Consider the following 19,607-nt stretch of genomic DNA (forward strand, 5'->3'; position numbering starts at 1 on the left):
CCACTAACTTTCTTGTAATGTTTTAAAGGTCTGTAGACATTAAATTATTTACTCTCTCAAGAGAGCCCATTTAATACTGGAAGCATCATGGGATAGTGGAAAGAGTACGGAATCAACCTGAATTTTCATCCCAGCTCAGTTTTTATGGCAATGGACAGTTCATTCAACTGTTAGTTATCTTGATTTCCTCATCTGTGAAATGGGGACAAGATGATCTACTTGAAAGTGCCAAGAGGACAGAAGAAAATGACACAGGGGGGACGTTCAGTCCGTGCCCTTCTGCATAGCAGAGCCGATCAGCGTTTGTGCCCTTCTCAGAGAGCCCTCTGCACGAGATGTACATACTTTGAGAATGTGCTTTGCAGAGTCAATCCTTCTTTTGCTGTGAAGTGTTATTGCTAGTACGGAGATCTCTTTTTAAAATTGGCAAGTTGGCTGAGGGGTGGGACAGCAGCTGGGCTGCAGATCAGAAATGACAGAGTAAATCAGATGAGAGAGAAGAGCCTCCTGTGTTAGAACATAACAAATGCTTGCCTGGATTTCTTCTTGCGCCTGTTATGGAGCCCGCATTGGACGGTCACATGGGGCTACACGAGTCTGTGTTACCGTTGTCTGCCTCCAGCAGTAGACTTTGGTGATGGGCAGCCACCTTGGCAGACATCTGTACTCAGGCTCTATCACATGTTAGTATTTTTAGTCTTCACCCCTGCTGAAGATGCTGATTGCTTATTTCTTGGGACAGGAAGTTCCCTCCCGCTGTAGGCAGCATTGTTAGAAAATTCTACCAGATAGATGAGTTTCCCATTTATAGATTAGACTGATTTTTTTCCCCCATCTATACTTCTGCTTAGTGGAATTATAAAGTTAAAGTTTATTTCTCCTTTACCAGGACAACTCATCACATATTTAAAGGTATATCTCATGGTCTTCTTGAATTTTCCATTCTCCAGGATAAGCAATTTGCCCTTCTCCTCCTCCACTGTGTTTTGGCTAGGACCTTTATTCGCTTCTTCCAAAGTTATTATCTCAGCTTGTAATTATATGTTCAGTAGAGTGTGTGATTATTTGATTAGTGTGGGAGTTGTTTGTGCTGCTTATCAGATATTTCTGTCTCTCTGCTTTCCTTGAATGAGGTAGAACTGCAGTTTCTTCTCTGCGATTGGGTGGGACTAGTTTTGGCCAACGATGTGTGAATGAAAGTGATAGACGTCATTTCCAGGCCAAAGCATGTAGCTGCTGGAAAGAGATCTTCCAGGGCTTCCTTTTCCTCCAGTAGAGAGTCTGTGAAGTTCTAGATGAGGGTTACTCTGTCTGTCTGGATCCTGAATAAAAGGAAGAAGAGCCCCAGCCAGCAACTCTTGCTGGTCACATGGCATGAATGAAAAATAAGACTCTGCGGTTTGACATCTGAGTTTTAGGTTCATCATAATCTTGTCTCTCCTGATTGAAGCAATTGTATCTGGCTTTCTCACTCCATGATAAGGATCATGCAGTGGGGACTGTGGGTTTCTCTTGAGTCTTCAGTATCTGACAGAGTACTAGCCCAGAGGAGGCACCAATACCTGTGGGTCACATGCATGAATAAATCAAATCTGAGTTTTGAATCCTACTTCCATCCTTGAAATTTACTGGACTTGGTTTCCTTCACTATTCCTCCTCTGAAATAAGAGACTCTACCCCTGCCTATCAAACCCAGCTTTCCAGTTTCAGAGTCATAAAGTAGTTTGCATATACATCCCCAAATGAGGAAGGAATGCAGGCCAGACTCAGCTGTCACAGGCAGAGACAAAGGAGGATTTGTTGTTGTTGTCATTGTCATTGCTCAGTCACTGAGTTGTGTCTGACCCTTTGTGACCCCTGGACTGCAGCACGCCAGACTTCCCTGTCTTTCATCATCTCCCAGAGCTTGCTGAAACTCATGTCCATTGAGTCGGTGATGCCATCCAACCATCTCTGTTGTACCCTTCTCCCCTTGCCTTCAGTCTACGAGGGAGGATACATTTAACTTAATGCTGAACATCTCCATTAGAAGTTTCTTGCTTTTGAAGATCAGGAGAGAGGAAGTATGATCATTGCTGATATATTTCTGTATCCTTGTGTAGCTTTATGATACCATATTGGCATCACTCTTGCTTTTCACTTGCTGCTGTTTTTACCTTTCAAGAATGAGTCTCCTTAAATGATCACTCCTTTTGTAAATTAAAACCTAGCGTTCCTGCCCTGTTGTAGCTGTGGGAGGCTGCTAGGTGGCGCTAATGAGACGCTCTCCTTTGAGTCTTGCCAGTAAGTCTTGCTTGGTGGAAACTATGAGGTATTTTAACTATCCCAAGAAGTTAAAAGGAGGAAAAGGGCAAGACTTATTAGATGGGAAAAATACATTGATAATGTGGGCATATCTCCAGAAGCCTCTGTTTATTGATTGCCGTGTAAGAACCAGACCACACACTAAGTAATTTGGTGTGTATTTTATTGTTTTATCCTCCTGGCCACCGAACAAGCTTTTAGTTGCTATTCTCCCATTTCACAGAAGGGAACTGAGGCCCAGAGTGTTTAATTAGGTTGGTCCTCGATGAGTAGTACTTGAACCAGGTCTAACCCATGTTCATTCTATTCGGAATAGCTTAGTAAACTTTGCCAAAATCCACCAACTTTTAGAACTTGAATTTTAATTTTTAAGAAAGATTAGAGAGGCTTTTACTTTTTTCCCCAACCTTTGGTTTTATAGAGATGCGCTGATAATATTTCCTAGTACATTATATGGCAAATACCATGATTCTCAAGTTGTGGTTGCTGAAATAGTCAAGTTGACTGAACCAAACCATACACCCACTATGGAGTTGCCCACCCATCCCAAAGTCTGTATTAATAAAACCTTGACAGCAGGAGCTCATAGATGAGGGAGGGTGAGAGCATCTTTCATTTACTGACCCTCTTTGCCAAATACTGTGCCAAATGCATTATGTTGTTGTCTTGTTAAGGAGGGACTGTAAGTCATGAATATAGCCACTATGATTATAGGTATAGAAAGTGCTAAGGTAAGAATTCAAATCAAGGTCCTATGGGGTGTGTAGACCGTTCATTTTACAGGGCGTTTGTTCTGACAAAACCCGAAAGGGCTGGAATCCCACTCACCCTCACAGTCTGTGCACCGTGCTAGCCCGTGGCAGCCACCAGGGGAGGCGTCCCTGGACCAGCTTCAGTCTGGGTGCAGGGAGGAAAGGATGCTCCACTCACGTCCCTTCATCTAACGTGCTTTGTAGGCCTTCACGTGCTCAGAGCCTTGAGATAGATTATCAGCTCTGTGGGATAGGAGTTGTTTGGCTAATCCTGTTTTATAGGTAGTGGAGAAAGGGAAGAATTTATGGGGAGAATGAACTAAATTCTATGTGCTTGCATGTGTGCTAAGTTGCTTTGGTCATGTCTGACTCTTTACGACCCTATGGACTGTAGCCCACCAGGCTCCTCTGTCCATGGGATTCTCCAGGCAAGGATAATGGAATAGGTTGCCATGACCTCCTCCAGGGGATCTTCCAGACCCAGGGATCAAAACTCTGTCTTTTATGTCTCCTGCATTGACAGGTGGGCTCTTTACCACTAGCGCCACCTGGGAAGTCCAGTATGTGCTTAGATATTTCATATCCACTCTAGAAGTGTAGTTTTCTTTGTTCATTTTGAATAGATGAGGAATTGGAAGCTCAGAGAATTTAAATAATTTGTCAGCCTTACTTAAGTAGTAAATGACAAACCCAGGATTCAAACTCAAGCCTATCTTGCTCTAATTCCAATGTTTTTGCAGACATTAGTCTTAAGATGGAAAAAGATCAAGAAAGACTTCTTTGAGGAAGCATCTTTCAAATCAGAACTATTGCTATATGTAGCCAATAGGTTATTACCATCCATGATTTAATCAGTTCTCTAAAAGGTTTAAACAAAATCACATGCAGTTGGGGGCTTTGCTGTCAGTCAGTGGTTAAGACTGTGTCTGCACTTCCAGTATAGGGGGTTTGAGTTCGATTCCTGGTCAGGGAACCAAGATCCCACATTTTTAGCCATCCCGCAACATAGCTAAAATTATATAAAAAAGAAAAATTGTATGCAGTTGTCTCAGAGTTATGCTAAATAAAACAGACTTTCTGACTTATATTAATAAAACATATAGTTGTTAATATTAGTGATCACTCAGCAGATTATTGGGAAGCCCCATTGGTGTCTTACTTCTGTATTTCCTGTGTTTCATAGTGTATTTATTTGGGAAAAATGAGTAGCTTCTTGTAAGACTGATCAGGTGCATTCTTCCTTCTGATAAATGTGGATGATCAGGCATGATCTGCTGCCTGTCAAGGTCACACTAAAGCTTTGACCAACAGAGGTGCAAAGCTGACATTTTGCCTTGAGACCTCTGCTACTTCCCTTCCCAGCCATTTTGCATTCATGTCAAGTCGGGTATTGTCATAGGGAGAATGGTGTGCATGTACCACCCTGACCTTCACAATCACTGTGGGAATAAGACAGTCCTGTTATCCTGTCCCTCGGGCTCTGTGACCTTGAATGAGTTATTTCTCCTTTCTGAACTTGGACGTGTTTCACATATAAAGTGAGGGACATCGTATAGATCATTTCTATCTGTGAATAAAGAAAATGCAAAAACTTTTCTCATATTGAAGTCATTAAAAATCCCAAAGATTGGTGACTTTTTAAGAGGGTGGCCATGCCCACTTCTCAGAATGCAGCTCAGACAATCAAGCTTGACAAAAATACTTCAAGCATAAATTATTATATTCTTACAAGAAGGTTTTATATGGTTTATTAATAGCTGAGGAGACTGCTCCCCTAGAGAATGTATCAGAGTCATAAAAGGACTTTGTCAAATTTATCCCATTCTGTACCCTTCCTACTATTAAGGATCAGTGCCATAAAGGCACTGTTATTGATATTTCACATAAGTTGAGGTGAAAAGGTAATAGTTTTTTTTATGAAACAGTGAATATTATTGAGATATTCAGGTCTTTTTTATCTACATAGAAATCTTTTTTATATACATAATCAAAGATATAGAGAGAGGTAAAAGGTATTCTGTAGCTTTAATTGCAAGACATAAAAGTTTTACCTCTTTGATAGATCTTTATCCCCTCACCATAGTTAGGAATTCTTTTTTTTTTTTTTTTTTAAGGAATCTATACAAGTACTGGGCTTCCCTGGTAGCTCAGACAGTAAAGCGTCTGTCTGCAATGCAGGAGACCTGGGTTCGATCCCTAGGTCAGGAAGATCCCCTGGAGAAGGAAATGGCAGCCCACTCAAGTACTTTTGCCTGGAAAATCTCATGGATGGAGGAGCCTGGTAGGCCACAGTCCATGGGATCACAAAGAGTCGGACATGACTGAGTGATGTCACTTTCACTTTTACATACAAGTACTAATTTCACGCATCTGCTTACCTGTTGGGTTCTCATATATGTACGCCAGTGAAGCTGTGAGGATGGAAGAAGACAAATGATACTTAGTTCTTGTGTTCTGGTGTCAGCCATCCAGTATTATATGTTTGTGATAGAAGTTAATAATTTGAATTCAACAGAATGAGATAAAGTTTTATTCACTGAAATATAAGGGAGTCTGAGACAGAGTTCCATTTTTCACTTGATGTTATAAAGCAAAGAACTTAAGAGGATGACAGGAACTCAGTCGTTAAACTTTGGGACCCAGTACCTAAAACGGTAATATCAAGGTCCTCTTAAGTAGAAACTATGAAATAAGTTGAAATCAATTACGGGAGGGGAAGCTGGGGGCCAGTTTTACTTTGTTTTTAAGAGCAAACATATGCCAATGCTTCCCTGAAAAGAAGAGACCCACCCAGGGGAATAAGCTCTTTCTCCATCCCTCTTTTTCTCTGCTGCTAACAAGCTCAGTGATATGTGTTCAGTCTGTCTTTTGTTCTCACTCACGGTTTTGGATAATTTACTAATAGCTACACAGTCAGAGACACTTGATATCACAAAAATATCCTGTAATTATACAAAAATCCTTGGATCAGTTCAGAGATGGCATTTGTTGAAATTAATGCCTACAGCCAAAGTGTACAGTAGAATTTTTTTTTCCCTCTCAGCCCCTGGCTGTGTTTTCGTTGCCTGGCAACCCATCTGGGATGATAGCTGATGTCAGCTGATTTTCACTTATACTTAGCCCAGGAAAGTTTTCAAGGAGGGCATTTGAGTTTGTATAGTGCTGGGGAAGGCTCCAATTTGTGCTACCAAATAATTTGTACAACTGCAGACTAATGGGCTGAGGCAGGCTAAATGTAAATGTGGAGGTCTCGGGGGATCAGCTTCCGGAACAGGGTGGCCTTTGGGACTTTGTTTCTGACTCCTAAGAGCTTAGCAGATGAGCTTCAGCTGTGTTCTCGCTGCTGCTCAAGTTCTCACTTCCCTTTTTAAAGAAATAAGGAATGTTCAACATTATTCTAACTCCTGAATATCCAAATTTAGGCAAATACATTATACGGCTATTCTGAAAGAAGGGTCAACATTTTAGGTACGTAAGCAACAATTGGGAGGAAAAAGGAATATTCTAGTGTACACACTAACAAGCTGGCTTAAAACTCAACATTCTAAAAACGAAGATCATGGCATCCGGTCCCATCACTTCATGGCAAACAGATGGGGAACAGTGGAAACAGGGACAGACTTTATTGTCCTGGGCTCCAGAATCACTAGTGACTTGATGGACGGTGACTGTAGCCATGAAATTAAAAGATGCTTGCTCCTTGGAAGAACAGAAATGACAAGCTTAGACAGCGTATTAAATAGCAGAGACATTACTTTGCCTACAAAGGTCTGTATTGCCAAAGCTATGGTTTCTCCAGTAGTCATAGATGGGTGTGAAGGCTGAACAATAAAAAGGGCTGAGCACCGAAAAACTGATGTTTTTGAACTGTGGTGCTGGAGAAGAGTCTTGAGAGTACCTTGGACAGCAAGGAGATCAAACCAGTCAATCCTAAAGGAAATCAACCCTGAATATTCATTGGAAGGACGGGTGCTGAAGCTCCAATACTTTGGCCACCTGATGTGAAGAGCCAACTCATTGGAAAAGACCCTGATGCTGGGAAAGATTGAAGGCAGATGATAGTGGATGAGAGGATTGGATGGCATCATAAACTCAATGGACACGAGTTTGAGCAAACTCCAGGAGATGGTGAAGGGCAGGGAAGCCTGGCGTGCTGCAGTCCATGGGGTCGCCAAGAGTTGGAGACCACTGAGTGACTGAACACCACCACCACTACGTGAAAATGTGTTAGAACTTCTTTAATCCGGAGGAGGGCAGAAGGCAATTTTATCTTGTTTTCCTCACCTGTAACTATTGGAACAAAATTGTGGCAGTCCAAGTAAAGTTCAGGGATGGGTTTGTAAACAAATTATCCCCCGCCCATTACTGCACATGTTATTCTGGTTGTGTATACAGATCCTGGCCAGTGCACTCGGAGCCAGCCGGCTCCTACCTAGGACAAAAGGATGTATAGAATTTTGTGCCGTATCCATATAACAATGCTACTAATCAATTCAGATCTTCTTACTAATTGCTGTAACCAAGCAGGACCCCATGGGGCCTTCCCCGTATCCTTAGCTTTATCTCCTCTCTGAAGTACCTAGATAATAGTACTTGATGCACATTTGCAAATGTATAAAACCTCTCCCCCTCCAACAAATGGAAAGCGTTAACCACTTAATCACCAGGAACACACATAACCCCCGGCCTTCTGGAACCGAAGGACTGATAAAGTCAACCCCTCATCATCATTGTTCCCTCATCATCAGCCAATCAGAGAATTGTGCACAAGCTGACCACATGTGCTGCGACACCCCCCTCCAACCTCCCAACCCCTGTCCTTCACCTGGCTTATTAACACGCTTTGCTGAAAACTTTCCGGGAGCTTCTGGCTTCTTATGGCATAAGCCACCTTGTCTCTAGGCAGGGCCCTGCAGTAAACCTTTCTCTCCTCTAGACTCCGACATTTTATTTTCTTTGGCTTCATTGTGCTTCAGGCACATGAACTTGCAGTAACATTACAACCCAGCATGTCATGGTTTTCCCCTTGTATATTTGTAGCACTCCAAATGCTAGAGTGAAACAATATATGAAATAATGAGTAAATCATTTCAACATCAAATGTTTCTTTTTAATTTTTTTAAAACTGGAGGATAATTGCTTTACAGTGTTGAAATGTTTCCTTTTGAAAGTATCTGTACCTCCATGTGAATCTGTAAAATAGTACAAATGATTTTCAGCACCTACCTGGGATTCTGAAAGTTCAATCCTATCTTTTTTGAGCTACTGCTAAAACTTGGGGTGGTAGTAGTTATTACTTGGTCAAGGTGAGATGAATACTGAAATATGATAAGTGAGATAAGCATCTTTGTCTTGGTGTTTATGATAACTTTCAACTATGGTAGCTGTCTGACTTTTAAAAACCACTCTTAAAAGGAAAATAAATTGTTCAGTGCTGATTGGTAGTGAAGGCTGCTTGGGTTGGTATGTAGTGTTTTAGATTGGGTTCCTCATGAAGTAGCCCCTGAGATGGAGTCAGAATATTTATAAAGAAGCACCCTGGGGACCTGCACCTGTGGAAGGGAGGGAGAAGAAGCAGGATCAGGTGGAGGGTGAAGTCAGGTGTCCTTGCAGGTACAGTGACAGCCTCAATTGATCCCACTGGGGACTCTGGATTCCAGTGACTGGTTAGAGTATCTGGTACTGGGGCACTTCCATTCTGATTGCTTGCAGCGTGTGTACCTATCACCCTAACCCCAACCACGGGATGTGATCTTGGTTGAGGTGGCTCTTTGCAGTAAGACTGCACAGACTTAAGGGATTGCACTGACAGGCCCAGCACCTGAAACAAGAAATCCTTTATTGAAGAGGGATCCGGTGGCCATATCACAGCGCAGAGAGTGTGCACAGTCTAAAAAAGTCAAGGACACTGAAGGCTCTCTGATGAATTGTTGCCTCTTTAATGTTGGATAACTTATTGACTGCTTTAAAAAGAAAGTGATCCTTTACTATTTGTTGTTTGGAAAATAGGATTTTAAAGATGAAAAGAGCACATTTTTGTCAATGAATGTCAAATTCTGAAATGCAGTGATGACAGACACATATACATAGTTTATTTATTTGCATTGGGATTGCCTTATGAATAAAAAACTGCAATTAAAAGTAACTGCAATGACTAATGGAATGATAGTGGGAAGTCATTCTTTTTGATCTTTCAGGAAAAGATATTAAATAAGTCATGGAGTGATGCTGATAGTTTGTCAGATAATGAAGCACAGGTAAATACATAATAAAAAGACAGGAGTCAGGGAAAGTAAATTTCTATTAATATGTTTTTCGTGGAACAGTCATTTCTGTCTTGCCTTTGGATAAGTACTTCATATCTAAGCCTGCTAATTTCCTCAATTTTCTCCTTTGTCATTCCGTCACAGCTTGAGTTGTGTGCTCACTGAGTACAGACCTCTATTCCTGCTTAATACATATTTGAGACATGGTTCTTACTCTCAAAGAATCATCCCCTAAAATCACATTTGTTGTTTCACTACCAATCTCATTAGAAAAATATACAATTTGGGAAGATATTAAGTTCATGGTGCAGGAGATAAGTTTTTAGATTAATTTTTTTCTTAAAAGCCCCAGTGTTTTCACTGGCAATAAATATTTCAGTTGTTTTTGTGAAGACAGTCTCAATTTGTTCAGTTTTTGAGAAAATGTCTATCATATACTAAAGTCTAAATACCCATAGTTTTTCTGTAGTTCTTTAAATTAAAAGTGACAGTCCATGAATAAAGCAGCTAATTTAACCTCCAACTCAAACATGTGGGCTTTTCTTGAAGCACTTTTGTATTGATATTTAGTATGAGACAGGAATGTTTGCAATTTCATCATACAGAAAGGTGGTTTGAAATTTGGGACTGAAGAAAATGAATCCAATTTCCTTTTCTATTAAGGATTTTAAGTGAAACTGGATTATTAATTTTTTAATGCTAGTGCATGCCAACAATAAAGAATCCAATGACTGTTAATACAGTTGGTGCCACGGTCTCAACTAATGCTAAGGCACCAGCAATTTTGCCCTCCTTTACTTTTGTACCATCAACTATCAGCTCAAGTGTCAACACAGTGAAAAATGTCAATAATGTACTAGTATTATTTTGAAGAGTCATGACCTCACTGCCCCCTGAAAGTATCCCACTTTCAGTGTCCACAGCTCCTCTTGCATAGAGGAATGTTTTAGCAGGAAGGCCTGGGGAAGGGTGACTGCTTTGGCAAGAAATGAAAGAGCCAGGCTTTATGTGATGACAGCAGAGATGGAGGACAGGGAGGGAATGAGAAATGTTGCAGAGGTTATACAGATAAGATTTGGCAGTAGAAAGGCAAGTAAGAGTTGAAATTTACTGAGGTTTTCAGCCTGAGCGACTGATTGGATGGCAATGCCAGTAACCAAGGTGATGACTAGGGAAGAGGAGCCCTGGTTTATGATGGAAAATGATACTGCTTTCACTGTGAGAGAAGAATCTGCATAATTCTCCCATCTTTTGGAAAAGGATGGGTTCTAACACCGATAAAACTGAACAAAGTACTCTTGGCTAGGCCCATGTAGCAGCCTAAGATGTGGTTTTGTATTAATAACAAATAATGGCTCTGGGAAGCTCAGCATATCCTGTATTGATGCATAAGAGTCTTGTGCCTGTGCTCCCTATAACCGTGTTTTCTCTTTCTGTTTCTAGGAATGGTGCAAAAGCTGGACCAAAAACTGCCAGTGGCCAATGAGTACCTGCTGCTTTCTGGAGGAGTCCGAGAAGGCGTGGTAGACCTGGATTTAGATGAGCTTAATGTCTATGCCCGAGGGACCGACTATGATATGGACTTCACTCTCCTGGTGCCAGCCCTTAAGCTGCATGACCGTAATCAGCCTGTGACACTGGATATGCGCCACTCAGCCTTATGTCACTCTTGGCTGAGCCTTCGGCTCTTCGACGAGGGGACGATAAGTAAATGGAAAGACTGCTGCACCATCGTAGATCACATCAACGGTGCCACCAACTACTTTTTCTCTCCAACCAAAGTGGCTGACTGGTTCTATGACTCCATCAGCATTGTCCTCTCAGAGATACAGAAGAAACCCCAGAGAGGGATGCCAAAGGTGGAAAAAGTGGAAAAGAATGGGACCATCATCTCCATCATTCTGGGTGTGGGGAGCAGCCGCATGTTGTACGATATTGTCCCAGTGGTCTCCTTCAAAGGTTGGCCGGCAGTGGCCCAGAGCTGGCTCATGGAGAACCACTTTTGGGATGGGAAGATCACTGAGGAAGAAGTCATCAGTGGGTTTTACCTGGTACCAGCTTGCTCCTACAAGGGAAAGAAGGACAATGAGTGGCGGCTGTCCTTTGCCAGGAGTGAGGTGCAGTTGAAGAAGTGTATCTCCAGCAGCCTCATGCAGGCGTACCAGGCCTGCAAAGCCATCATCATTAAACTCCTGTCCCGGCCCAAGGCCATCAGCCCCTACCACCTGCGGAGCATGATGCTCTGGGCCTGCGACAGACTTCCCGCCAACTACTTGGCCCAAGAAGACTATGCAGCCCACTTTTTGCTGGGCCTCATCGATGACCTGCAACACTGTCTGGTCAACAAGATGTGTCCCAATTACTTCATCCCTCAGTGCAACATGCTGGAGCACCTGTCTGAGGAGACAGTCATGCTCCACGCGCGGAAGCTCTCCTCCGTCCGCTCAGACCCAGCAGAGCACTTGCGCACCGCCATCGAGCATGTCAAGGCAGCCAACCGGCTGACGCTGGAGCTCCAAAGGCGAGGGAGCACCACCAGCATCCCCTCCCCGCAGTCGGATGGCGGGGACCCCAACCAGCCCGATGACCGTCTGGCCAAAAAACTGCAGCAGCTAGTGACTGAGAATCCGGGGAAGTCCATCTCCGTCTTCATTAACCCTGATGATGTCACAAGGCCCCATTTCAGAATTGACGACAAATTTTTCTGAGCATTTTTGCTGCCTTTTTTTTTTTTTTTGCTCTGGTTCTGAAACTCTCATAATATGTAGTGTGGTTTGTCTTTCTGGTTTTTTTTTTTTTTATATCCAGCCTGGATCGGATCTGTTAAGAACACATCTTAAGTTTCCTGGTTCTGCAGGAAGGTGCAGACTTTGAAACAGTATATTACTATTTCATATTCTGCCTCTGATTTTGCTGTTTACTTTTTGTAGTTATTGTTTTGTTTTGGTGTTTGTTTGTTTGTTTGTTTTAAGGAGAACTTGAGCCATAGATGAAATGCCCATGAATTATCTCCCTTCTTTCTGTTTCATACTTTGTGAAAAATTAATGGGAGTGGGGAATCTCTCTTCCTGATACTTCAGGATTCTATGTTTGGTGTTGCTTTTCTTTGTCTTTATTTTTTTTAATGAGTGCTCATCACTACAGATATTTGAAAATCATCTGAATCTGGAAACTACCTGGTACGTCAGCTGGACTTGTTGATACTTTTTTCGACCAGTGGCCAGGGTAATTTCTCCCTCTCTGCCAAACAATGTAGACTTTGAAAGTGATAATGCTACAAATTATGTTTGGAGCAACTTCATTGAATGTAATTGTCCTCAAATCGGAACTTTGGATGGTTTGGAAGGGTGTCTTTGACAACTTTCCAAGTAGAATTAAGGTTTCCAAATGGTAGTTTTAGTGTGTGTAATTATTTGAAGCCTTATTTAAATCCTATTAATGAACATACCATTATAATTGTTATTTGCACTAATGAAATCTTTGCCATTGTCAGAGTTCCAATGTGTGTGTTTCAATATAAATTGACATCTACTGTTGAAATGCTATAATTTCTTCATTTAGCTCATTTCTCTTAATCAATAGAATGATTCTTTGTGTTTGTTTAGTTCTCCTTTATGTGGGTTCCTATTTGGTCCTCTTTGAATTTCCTGGTTCCTATCTTACCAAGACAAGTTTTTCAAGCTTTATACCTGCTGAGTGACTTTATCTGAACTTGGGGAAAATGTATGATTGATAAAGTAGTTGTCTTTGTATGTATAGTTGATCCTTGAACAACACAGGTTTCAACTGTGTGGATTCACTTATATGCAGATTTTTTTTTTTTCACTAAATGTGTTAGTTGAATGTATGGGTTTGGAACCATGAATAGAAGGTCCACCATAAAGTTATATATGGATATTCAACCTCATAAGGTCAGTGTTCCTAACCCCCACGTTATTCAAGGGTCAACCCTATTTCTTTTGACATTATAGGGTTAAGCTTTTTTGTAGAGTCTCTTTGGTTCTTCTGAGAGTTTTGAGAAAAACTAGAAGGAAAAATGACATTAATCCCCAAATAGAAGATACCATGCCAGTTCAAAAGCAGGTTTTGCCATAGAGCAGGAACCAGGAAATAACTGGGTGGAAGCCTTGGTGTAGAGGTGTCCTGTCTTCAAGAATGAAATTACTTGCCAGGTTTAGGTGCTGCAAGGCATTGGCTCCCTGTTTTGGTATGGACTCATTTCAGACTGTAGTGTCTGGGGGCCAGGGGCCGGCCGATCTCTCAAAGGAGTACTGTGCTGTCTACTGTTGGAAAGGTCAAGCAACACTTTGATCTTGAATGTCCAGTCTCATGGGGTGGATTTTGGCCAATTGAAATCAGGCATATGCAGTCTTGGTTTTTGCATGGGAATTATTGTAATGCTTATGAATGAAAATGAAATCATTCAACCATCTTAAACAAAAGTAATAATAAAAGAAACATACTGGCCTTGGAGTTTCGTTGTTATTTGTTAGTTTGTAATCTGGAAACTGTTTTCTTATTAGTAATACCAGAAGTAATTTTCAGTAGATCTAGCCCTGGGATTGCTGTTGTCTTTCAGGCCAGATGTCTCTATGTAGTGAAAATCCAATATCCAGTCTTCCCTATCTCCAATTTTCCTGCTGGTATCTACCTATCCTCCACGTAATCTATGTCCTTCTTGGGAAATAGCTTCATCCCCAGCTCTGGACATGCACCCTGATTCGTGTAGGCCAATCAAGATAGCCATTTCCCTGACCACAGTCATTAGTTAGGGATTGGGCATATAATGCCATCTGTTCCATTCAGGGACATGCTTGCGATTCTAGCCTTGGATGCTGGGGCAGCAACATGCACCCTGGATGTGGAAGAGGAAGCACTTGGCTTTGCTACCAGTGCCATGAACCTAGGGCTCTTCGGTCAGACATGCTTAAAGGTGAGTAGAAATGAGATGTAGTCTGGTACCTTTTCTTGTCTGAAACATAAGCAAATCACTGACTTCTGTCCTTCTGAAGCCCTGAAGATTGGTTAAAATGATCTCTGTTTCAAGTACAATATAAAATGCCTAAGGCAGAGGTTATCAATTTAGTATTACTTACATCTGCTTCTTTAGGTTGTGGGAATTTATGAGCTATAACTCAACAGGATTTCAATTCTCTATGGGACCTGGTTTCACATATTTGAAGAATAAGTTATTCTGGACTCTATGGCTTTCTTAGCTGAAGTGGAAGTAAGATGCAAGTAACGATTGGTTTCAGAATGGATGGAGCCAAACAGGACCAGTCATTTTAAAAGTAAAAACATCCCAGAAATTACTATACAGAGTTATTTCAGGGAAAATGAGAGGCAGGTATATGTGGCTAATTTTACTTTCAGGTCAGTTGAAAGGAAATAGGGAGGAGGCTTCTAGGGCCAGTTGAAGAGCCCCTAGTGACTGACTGACCAATGCCTTATAAACCACACACACACTTGATAGCACAAAAGGAATTGGATGTTTCTTTAAGGTGTTTTGTAACACTTACAGGGAGGATTAAGCCCACTGTCTAGGCACAGGTAAGTATTGATTATTTGGTATCAGATCATTACCTTGCTGAGAAAAATTTCCTGACTTGGAGTTCAGCCTTGGACAGGATGGCCCGGCCGGGGAAGGGAAGCTGTGCTTAGCAGCAGCTGCTGGGTCAGCGGGCTTCAGGGCTGCTGCTCCAGAGCTTGGCAGTTGTCTTCAGGGAAGGCACTGAACTCCATCCTGATAAACTTAATCTCCAGAACCTCTTCCTTTGAGTCACCCAAGGGAGTACTTGTGTGGCTATTCTGCTTCCCATTTGGTCATTATCTGGGGTTGAGGAAAGACTCCCCATGTTCTAATCTGCAGGTAAACCTTTTTAACCATTAAATGGAGCTCTGACTACTACTTGGACTAAAGGAAGGGGATGGACATCATTTCCTCTTCCTGTTACATTATTAATATGTTAATACGTATGTATTAATAGTTTTAAACTGATTCAATCCAGTTAGTTAATGGTCCTCTCTGAGAAAAATAGCCAGTTTAGAAAATGTACCTCTTAGGCTGTAGTTTCCTCAATAGGTAAAAAGTGTTGTTTAGAATAATATTCCCCAATGGAGAACTATTTGCAACATGTCCTAAGTTCTACCTTCTGTTAATTAATTGCAAAAATCTTTTTTCACTTTTTAAAGAAAACATACATTATACACAGTAGAAATCAAGCTGTAAAAATTTAACTAATTTTGTTTCTTTCTGTATGCCCATTTTATAATGATATCCTATTAGTAAGTTCAAAAGTAGCATGTTTAATAAACCGCAACTTTGCCATATGGCACTTAAGTTTTATACTAATGTCATATGACCCTTGCTTTCTAAAGTGAAAGTGAAAGTCTTTCTAAGTTTGAAAGTGAAAATGAAAGTGTTAGTCGCTCAGTTGTGTCTGACTCTTTGCAATCCCATGGACTGTAGCCCACCAGACTCCTCTGGCCATAGAATTCTTCGGGCAAGAATACTGGAGTCGGTTGCCATTTCATTCTCTAGAGGATCTTCCTGACTCAGGGATTGAACCCGGGTCTCCTGCATTGCAGGTAGATTCTTGACCGTCTGAGCCACTAGTTTTGAATTCACAGTTGGGTCCTGACATTCATCAAACTCTAGAGAGACTATATGCCTTTTTGTGTCTATGTGGTTTGGGATAATGAGGAAATTTCAGAAGATTCAAATGTTAATATGTTAGTCTCCCATATTAAACAATTATTGTTCAAAGATCTTTAAAGACACATTGAGCCTTAATTTGACATAGCAGCTGGGATGAAAATATTTGCATTTTAGACCACATTCCCTCTCTTTTTTAGGATGAATGGATTTGTAATGTGACTTGAGAAAGGTGGGCACATTGATACATTTTTCATCTGTCATCTTTTGTTCCAACAGTTTATCACAGAAGCTTAAGGTGGCTAAGTGTGAGTAGAAGCATAAACTGGTTTCTTTGACTTTACATACTTATCCATAAAATGCAGAATTGAGGTTGTTCCCTTCTTTTCTGGCTTTCACAATCTAAGATTGCCTGTTTCCAAAATAATCTGAATTTCAGATTTATAAATCCACCTATTTACACACAAAGAGTAGTCTTTTCTACAGAATAATCATTTAAAAGATCTTATTAATTGCACCAGCATGTGTGGGGCAGAGCAAACATTTATTGAATACTTGGTGCAGATCTTCTTACTGGATGCTTTCACTCATGGACCTATTTTCATCTCACGATAATTCTAAACATTTAGGGAAACCAAGATTCAGAAATTAGATAACTCATTCAAAGTTCCATAGACACTTAAGTAGTAGGGCAGAGCCAACATCTGAAACTGTCTGTTTCCAAAATTAAGAACTTGGCATTATGATGTCACCTGCCTCTAATATTAGTATCTGTTATTATTTAGAATAGATTCTATTCTGTGCATTTAGAGAGGACCTAAATTTGGATAAAAGGTAAGCATAAATAATAAAACCTTGGGCAAACTCTTCTTTGAAGCTTTTCATCAGCAGAGTAGATGCATCATTTAGAGAAAGTTAGTTTTCTGTTGCAAAATCCTGGGAGAACAGAGATGACCATGTGGGAAAAATTCTGGTTGAGGTGGCAAATGGACCACATATGAAGTAGCAGTATCACATGTGAAGTATTCCTACCAATAGTGAATTTAATCAGATTTTCATTATGACTTCATAGGGAATTCAGAAACTAAACGAACAACTTAAGGGCCAGACAACTCAGGTTGCTAGGTGGCAGGTTTAACAAGCAAGAGAACTTATATCTGAGGCTAGATTTCTCTTGATGGTTGCAGGAAGAGGAGATCTCATACCTGCCCCTACAGAATCTCAGTTTCCACAGAGGCTGTCACAGGGTTTAGTCAATATTGAGTTCAGATGGTCTCAGCAATATTAGACTCTCAAGGCTGTGTCCTTGAAATGGCGCCTAGTGTGGGAATGGTGGGCAGACCATACATTTCAAGGACAAGAGGAAGGATGAGGAGCCTCTGCCAGGGTCCAGCTCTAGGGTCAGCCAGAAGTTGATAATTTCCTCCAACAAACACATCAGATCTTCTATGCTGATTGGCAGGTACTTTCCATAATGCTCACTGAAATTCAGCAAGTGACTGTCCTCTTCCCTTTTCTGGGTCTTGTTTGCTCTTATCATAAATTGAGGAGTGAGATTTGTGACAAGGATCCCTCCATGAAGAGCTGTTGGTTGGAGAGGGAGAATAAACACAAATATAGGAACTAGATTGGAGGGAAGATTAATTGATGACAATTTCTGACTGGTAAGTGCGATTTGTAGACCCCAGCAAAGGCTGCAGATGAACTGAGGTGGATGGAAATTTGGGGCAGTGCTCCAAGAGGCTAGATTAATGCAAAAACATTGCTTTTACTTATCTCATATTCGTCTTCCTCTCCCTGCTCTTCTCTTAAAAATTTCACTCCAGGAATGGTGACATTGTTCAGAAAGTTCCCCAAGACCAGTCCTGTGGTCAAAGGCACAAATCTCTGTGCCATCCACACAGCTGTGTTTGCTGAATTTTATAAAGCTATTGCTTACAGAAGGATCTTACTGGAAAACTGAAACCTTTTTTGCTCTCAAGTTGCTAAACATAGCATTGACCTTGGCTAACACACATTGCTTTTGTTCAGCTTTTTTATATAAGAATTCTAAGGAAAAAAGCCTTGTCGGGGTTTGTGTGACATTGGGTATATAATCCACTTAAATTTGATCTCTTGAGTATATGTGTTTACCTTGTGGTGGAAACTTTCGGGAGCAGTGTCTTCCATTACAACCCTGTGATCCTAACACGATCACAGTGTAGCTCCGGACTCACACGGAACTTCCAGTCATTTCATGGTTTTCTAGGCTGATGATGTGGGAAAGAACCATAATAAAATGTGGCCCTGGTCTGGGAGTGAGCAACGAGAAGGAAGACAGAACATGAAATCTGGTGCAATGGGGTCAGGGGGCCTGTAGCCTCTATTGGGCTGCAGAGTCCACTCTGAGTGCAGCTTTTATTCCTAATTGCAGACTACAAGACTTTGTCAGATCTCATCTTTCTCAAGACACAGCTGTGTTAATCACATACCCACTAAATGTTATGGACTACACTGACATAAGCCAGATCTCCTTGTGTTTACCCCAGGCGGTTCCCTTCTGGGCTAGTCTCGGGAACAGTTAACAAGTGCCTAGGCATTCATGCCTGATGCTGACCCGGCATTCCAACTCCATGCTTTTATGATCCCAGTCATACTCCTGGGTCTGGCCTTGGGGTTTGTAACAAGGAGATTATTCTTAAGAAAAACATGAACGATAATCATTAACATAATTTCTTATTATATGCTGATTTTCCAGGTGCTATTTCTATGAAATTTCTCAAGGCTGTGAAAAGTACGTTACTAGGAATTCCCACTACAATGAAAGTCTGACAGAGAGTCCAGGAATGGTTTCCTTAGCCTCACAGAAAAGGTCCTGGCCTATATCTCTGACCTTTGACCTTGACTGCTTCATTTTCCCTATATTCTATGCCCAGACTCAGTTCTCTTTAGACTGTTTTTTATTTATTTTAAAATTCTATTTGTTAATATTCATTCATTTATCTTTGGCTGTGCTGGGTCTTCGTTGCTGTGCGTGGCCTTTCTCCACGTGCAGCAAGTGGGGGCTGCTCTAGCTGCGATGCACCAGGTTCTCTTGTTGTGGATCATGGGCTCTGGAGTGCTCGGCCTTTAGTTTGGGCACGCAGATTTTGCTGCCCCAGGGCATGTAGGACCTTCCCAGACCAGGGATCAAAGCATGTCCCCTGCACTGGCCGGCAGCTTTTTTACCACTGGACCACCAGAGAAGTCCTTTAGATTGTTTTTAACACCAGCTGCATAGAAGGCTGAACGGTCCCCCGTCATTACATGAAATTGCCTGTGTTCTACCTCCCTCTTTTACGTATCCTGCAATCTTCTGATAAATGCAAAACTTCAAGCTTCAGCCTCTCCTGTGAGCTTCTCTTAGACATCCCTTTTCTACTTTCTTATTATTTGTTAGAGAATCACTAACTTCTAAGTATTCTCACCAGCTAACCAAAAATATTTTGACAAGCTTTCTGAGCTATGTATTATGAAAATTATAGGTATTAGGAGGGTTAAAAATAAATTTACAGGCTATGCTTTTTCAGGCTACACATTGTCCTAATTTCAGAATACCATTATGCAACAACATTCTCCCCATTAATAATTATTTATTTACACAGAAGTGCA

At 41.3% G+C, this 19,607-nt stretch overlaps 1 protein-coding gene across 1 annotated transcript in view; it reads left to right on the forward strand.

Moving 5' to 3' along the window:
* The window catches only part of MB21D2 (Mab-21 domain containing 2), a 116,926-nt gene extending 103,137 nt beyond the window's left edge, over positions 1-13,789 (forward strand). The window contains exon 2 of the mRNA XM_043473407.1: positions 10,766-13,789. Within this exon, the coding sequence (XP_043329342.1) occupies positions 10,766-12,030 (1,265 nt within the window). The 3' untranslated portion in view covers positions 12,031-13,789. The remainder of the gene's footprint in view (positions 1-10,765) is intronic.
* Positions 13,790-19,607: the final 5,818 nt, after the last annotated feature.

Source organism: Cervus canadensis, chromosome 7 (assembly GCF_019320065.1).
Source record: "Cervus canadensis isolate Bull #8, Minnesota chromosome 7, ASM1932006v1, whole genome shotgun sequence".
Classification (NCBI taxonomy): Eukaryota; Metazoa; Chordata; class Mammalia; order Artiodactyla; family Cervidae; genus Cervus; species Cervus canadensis.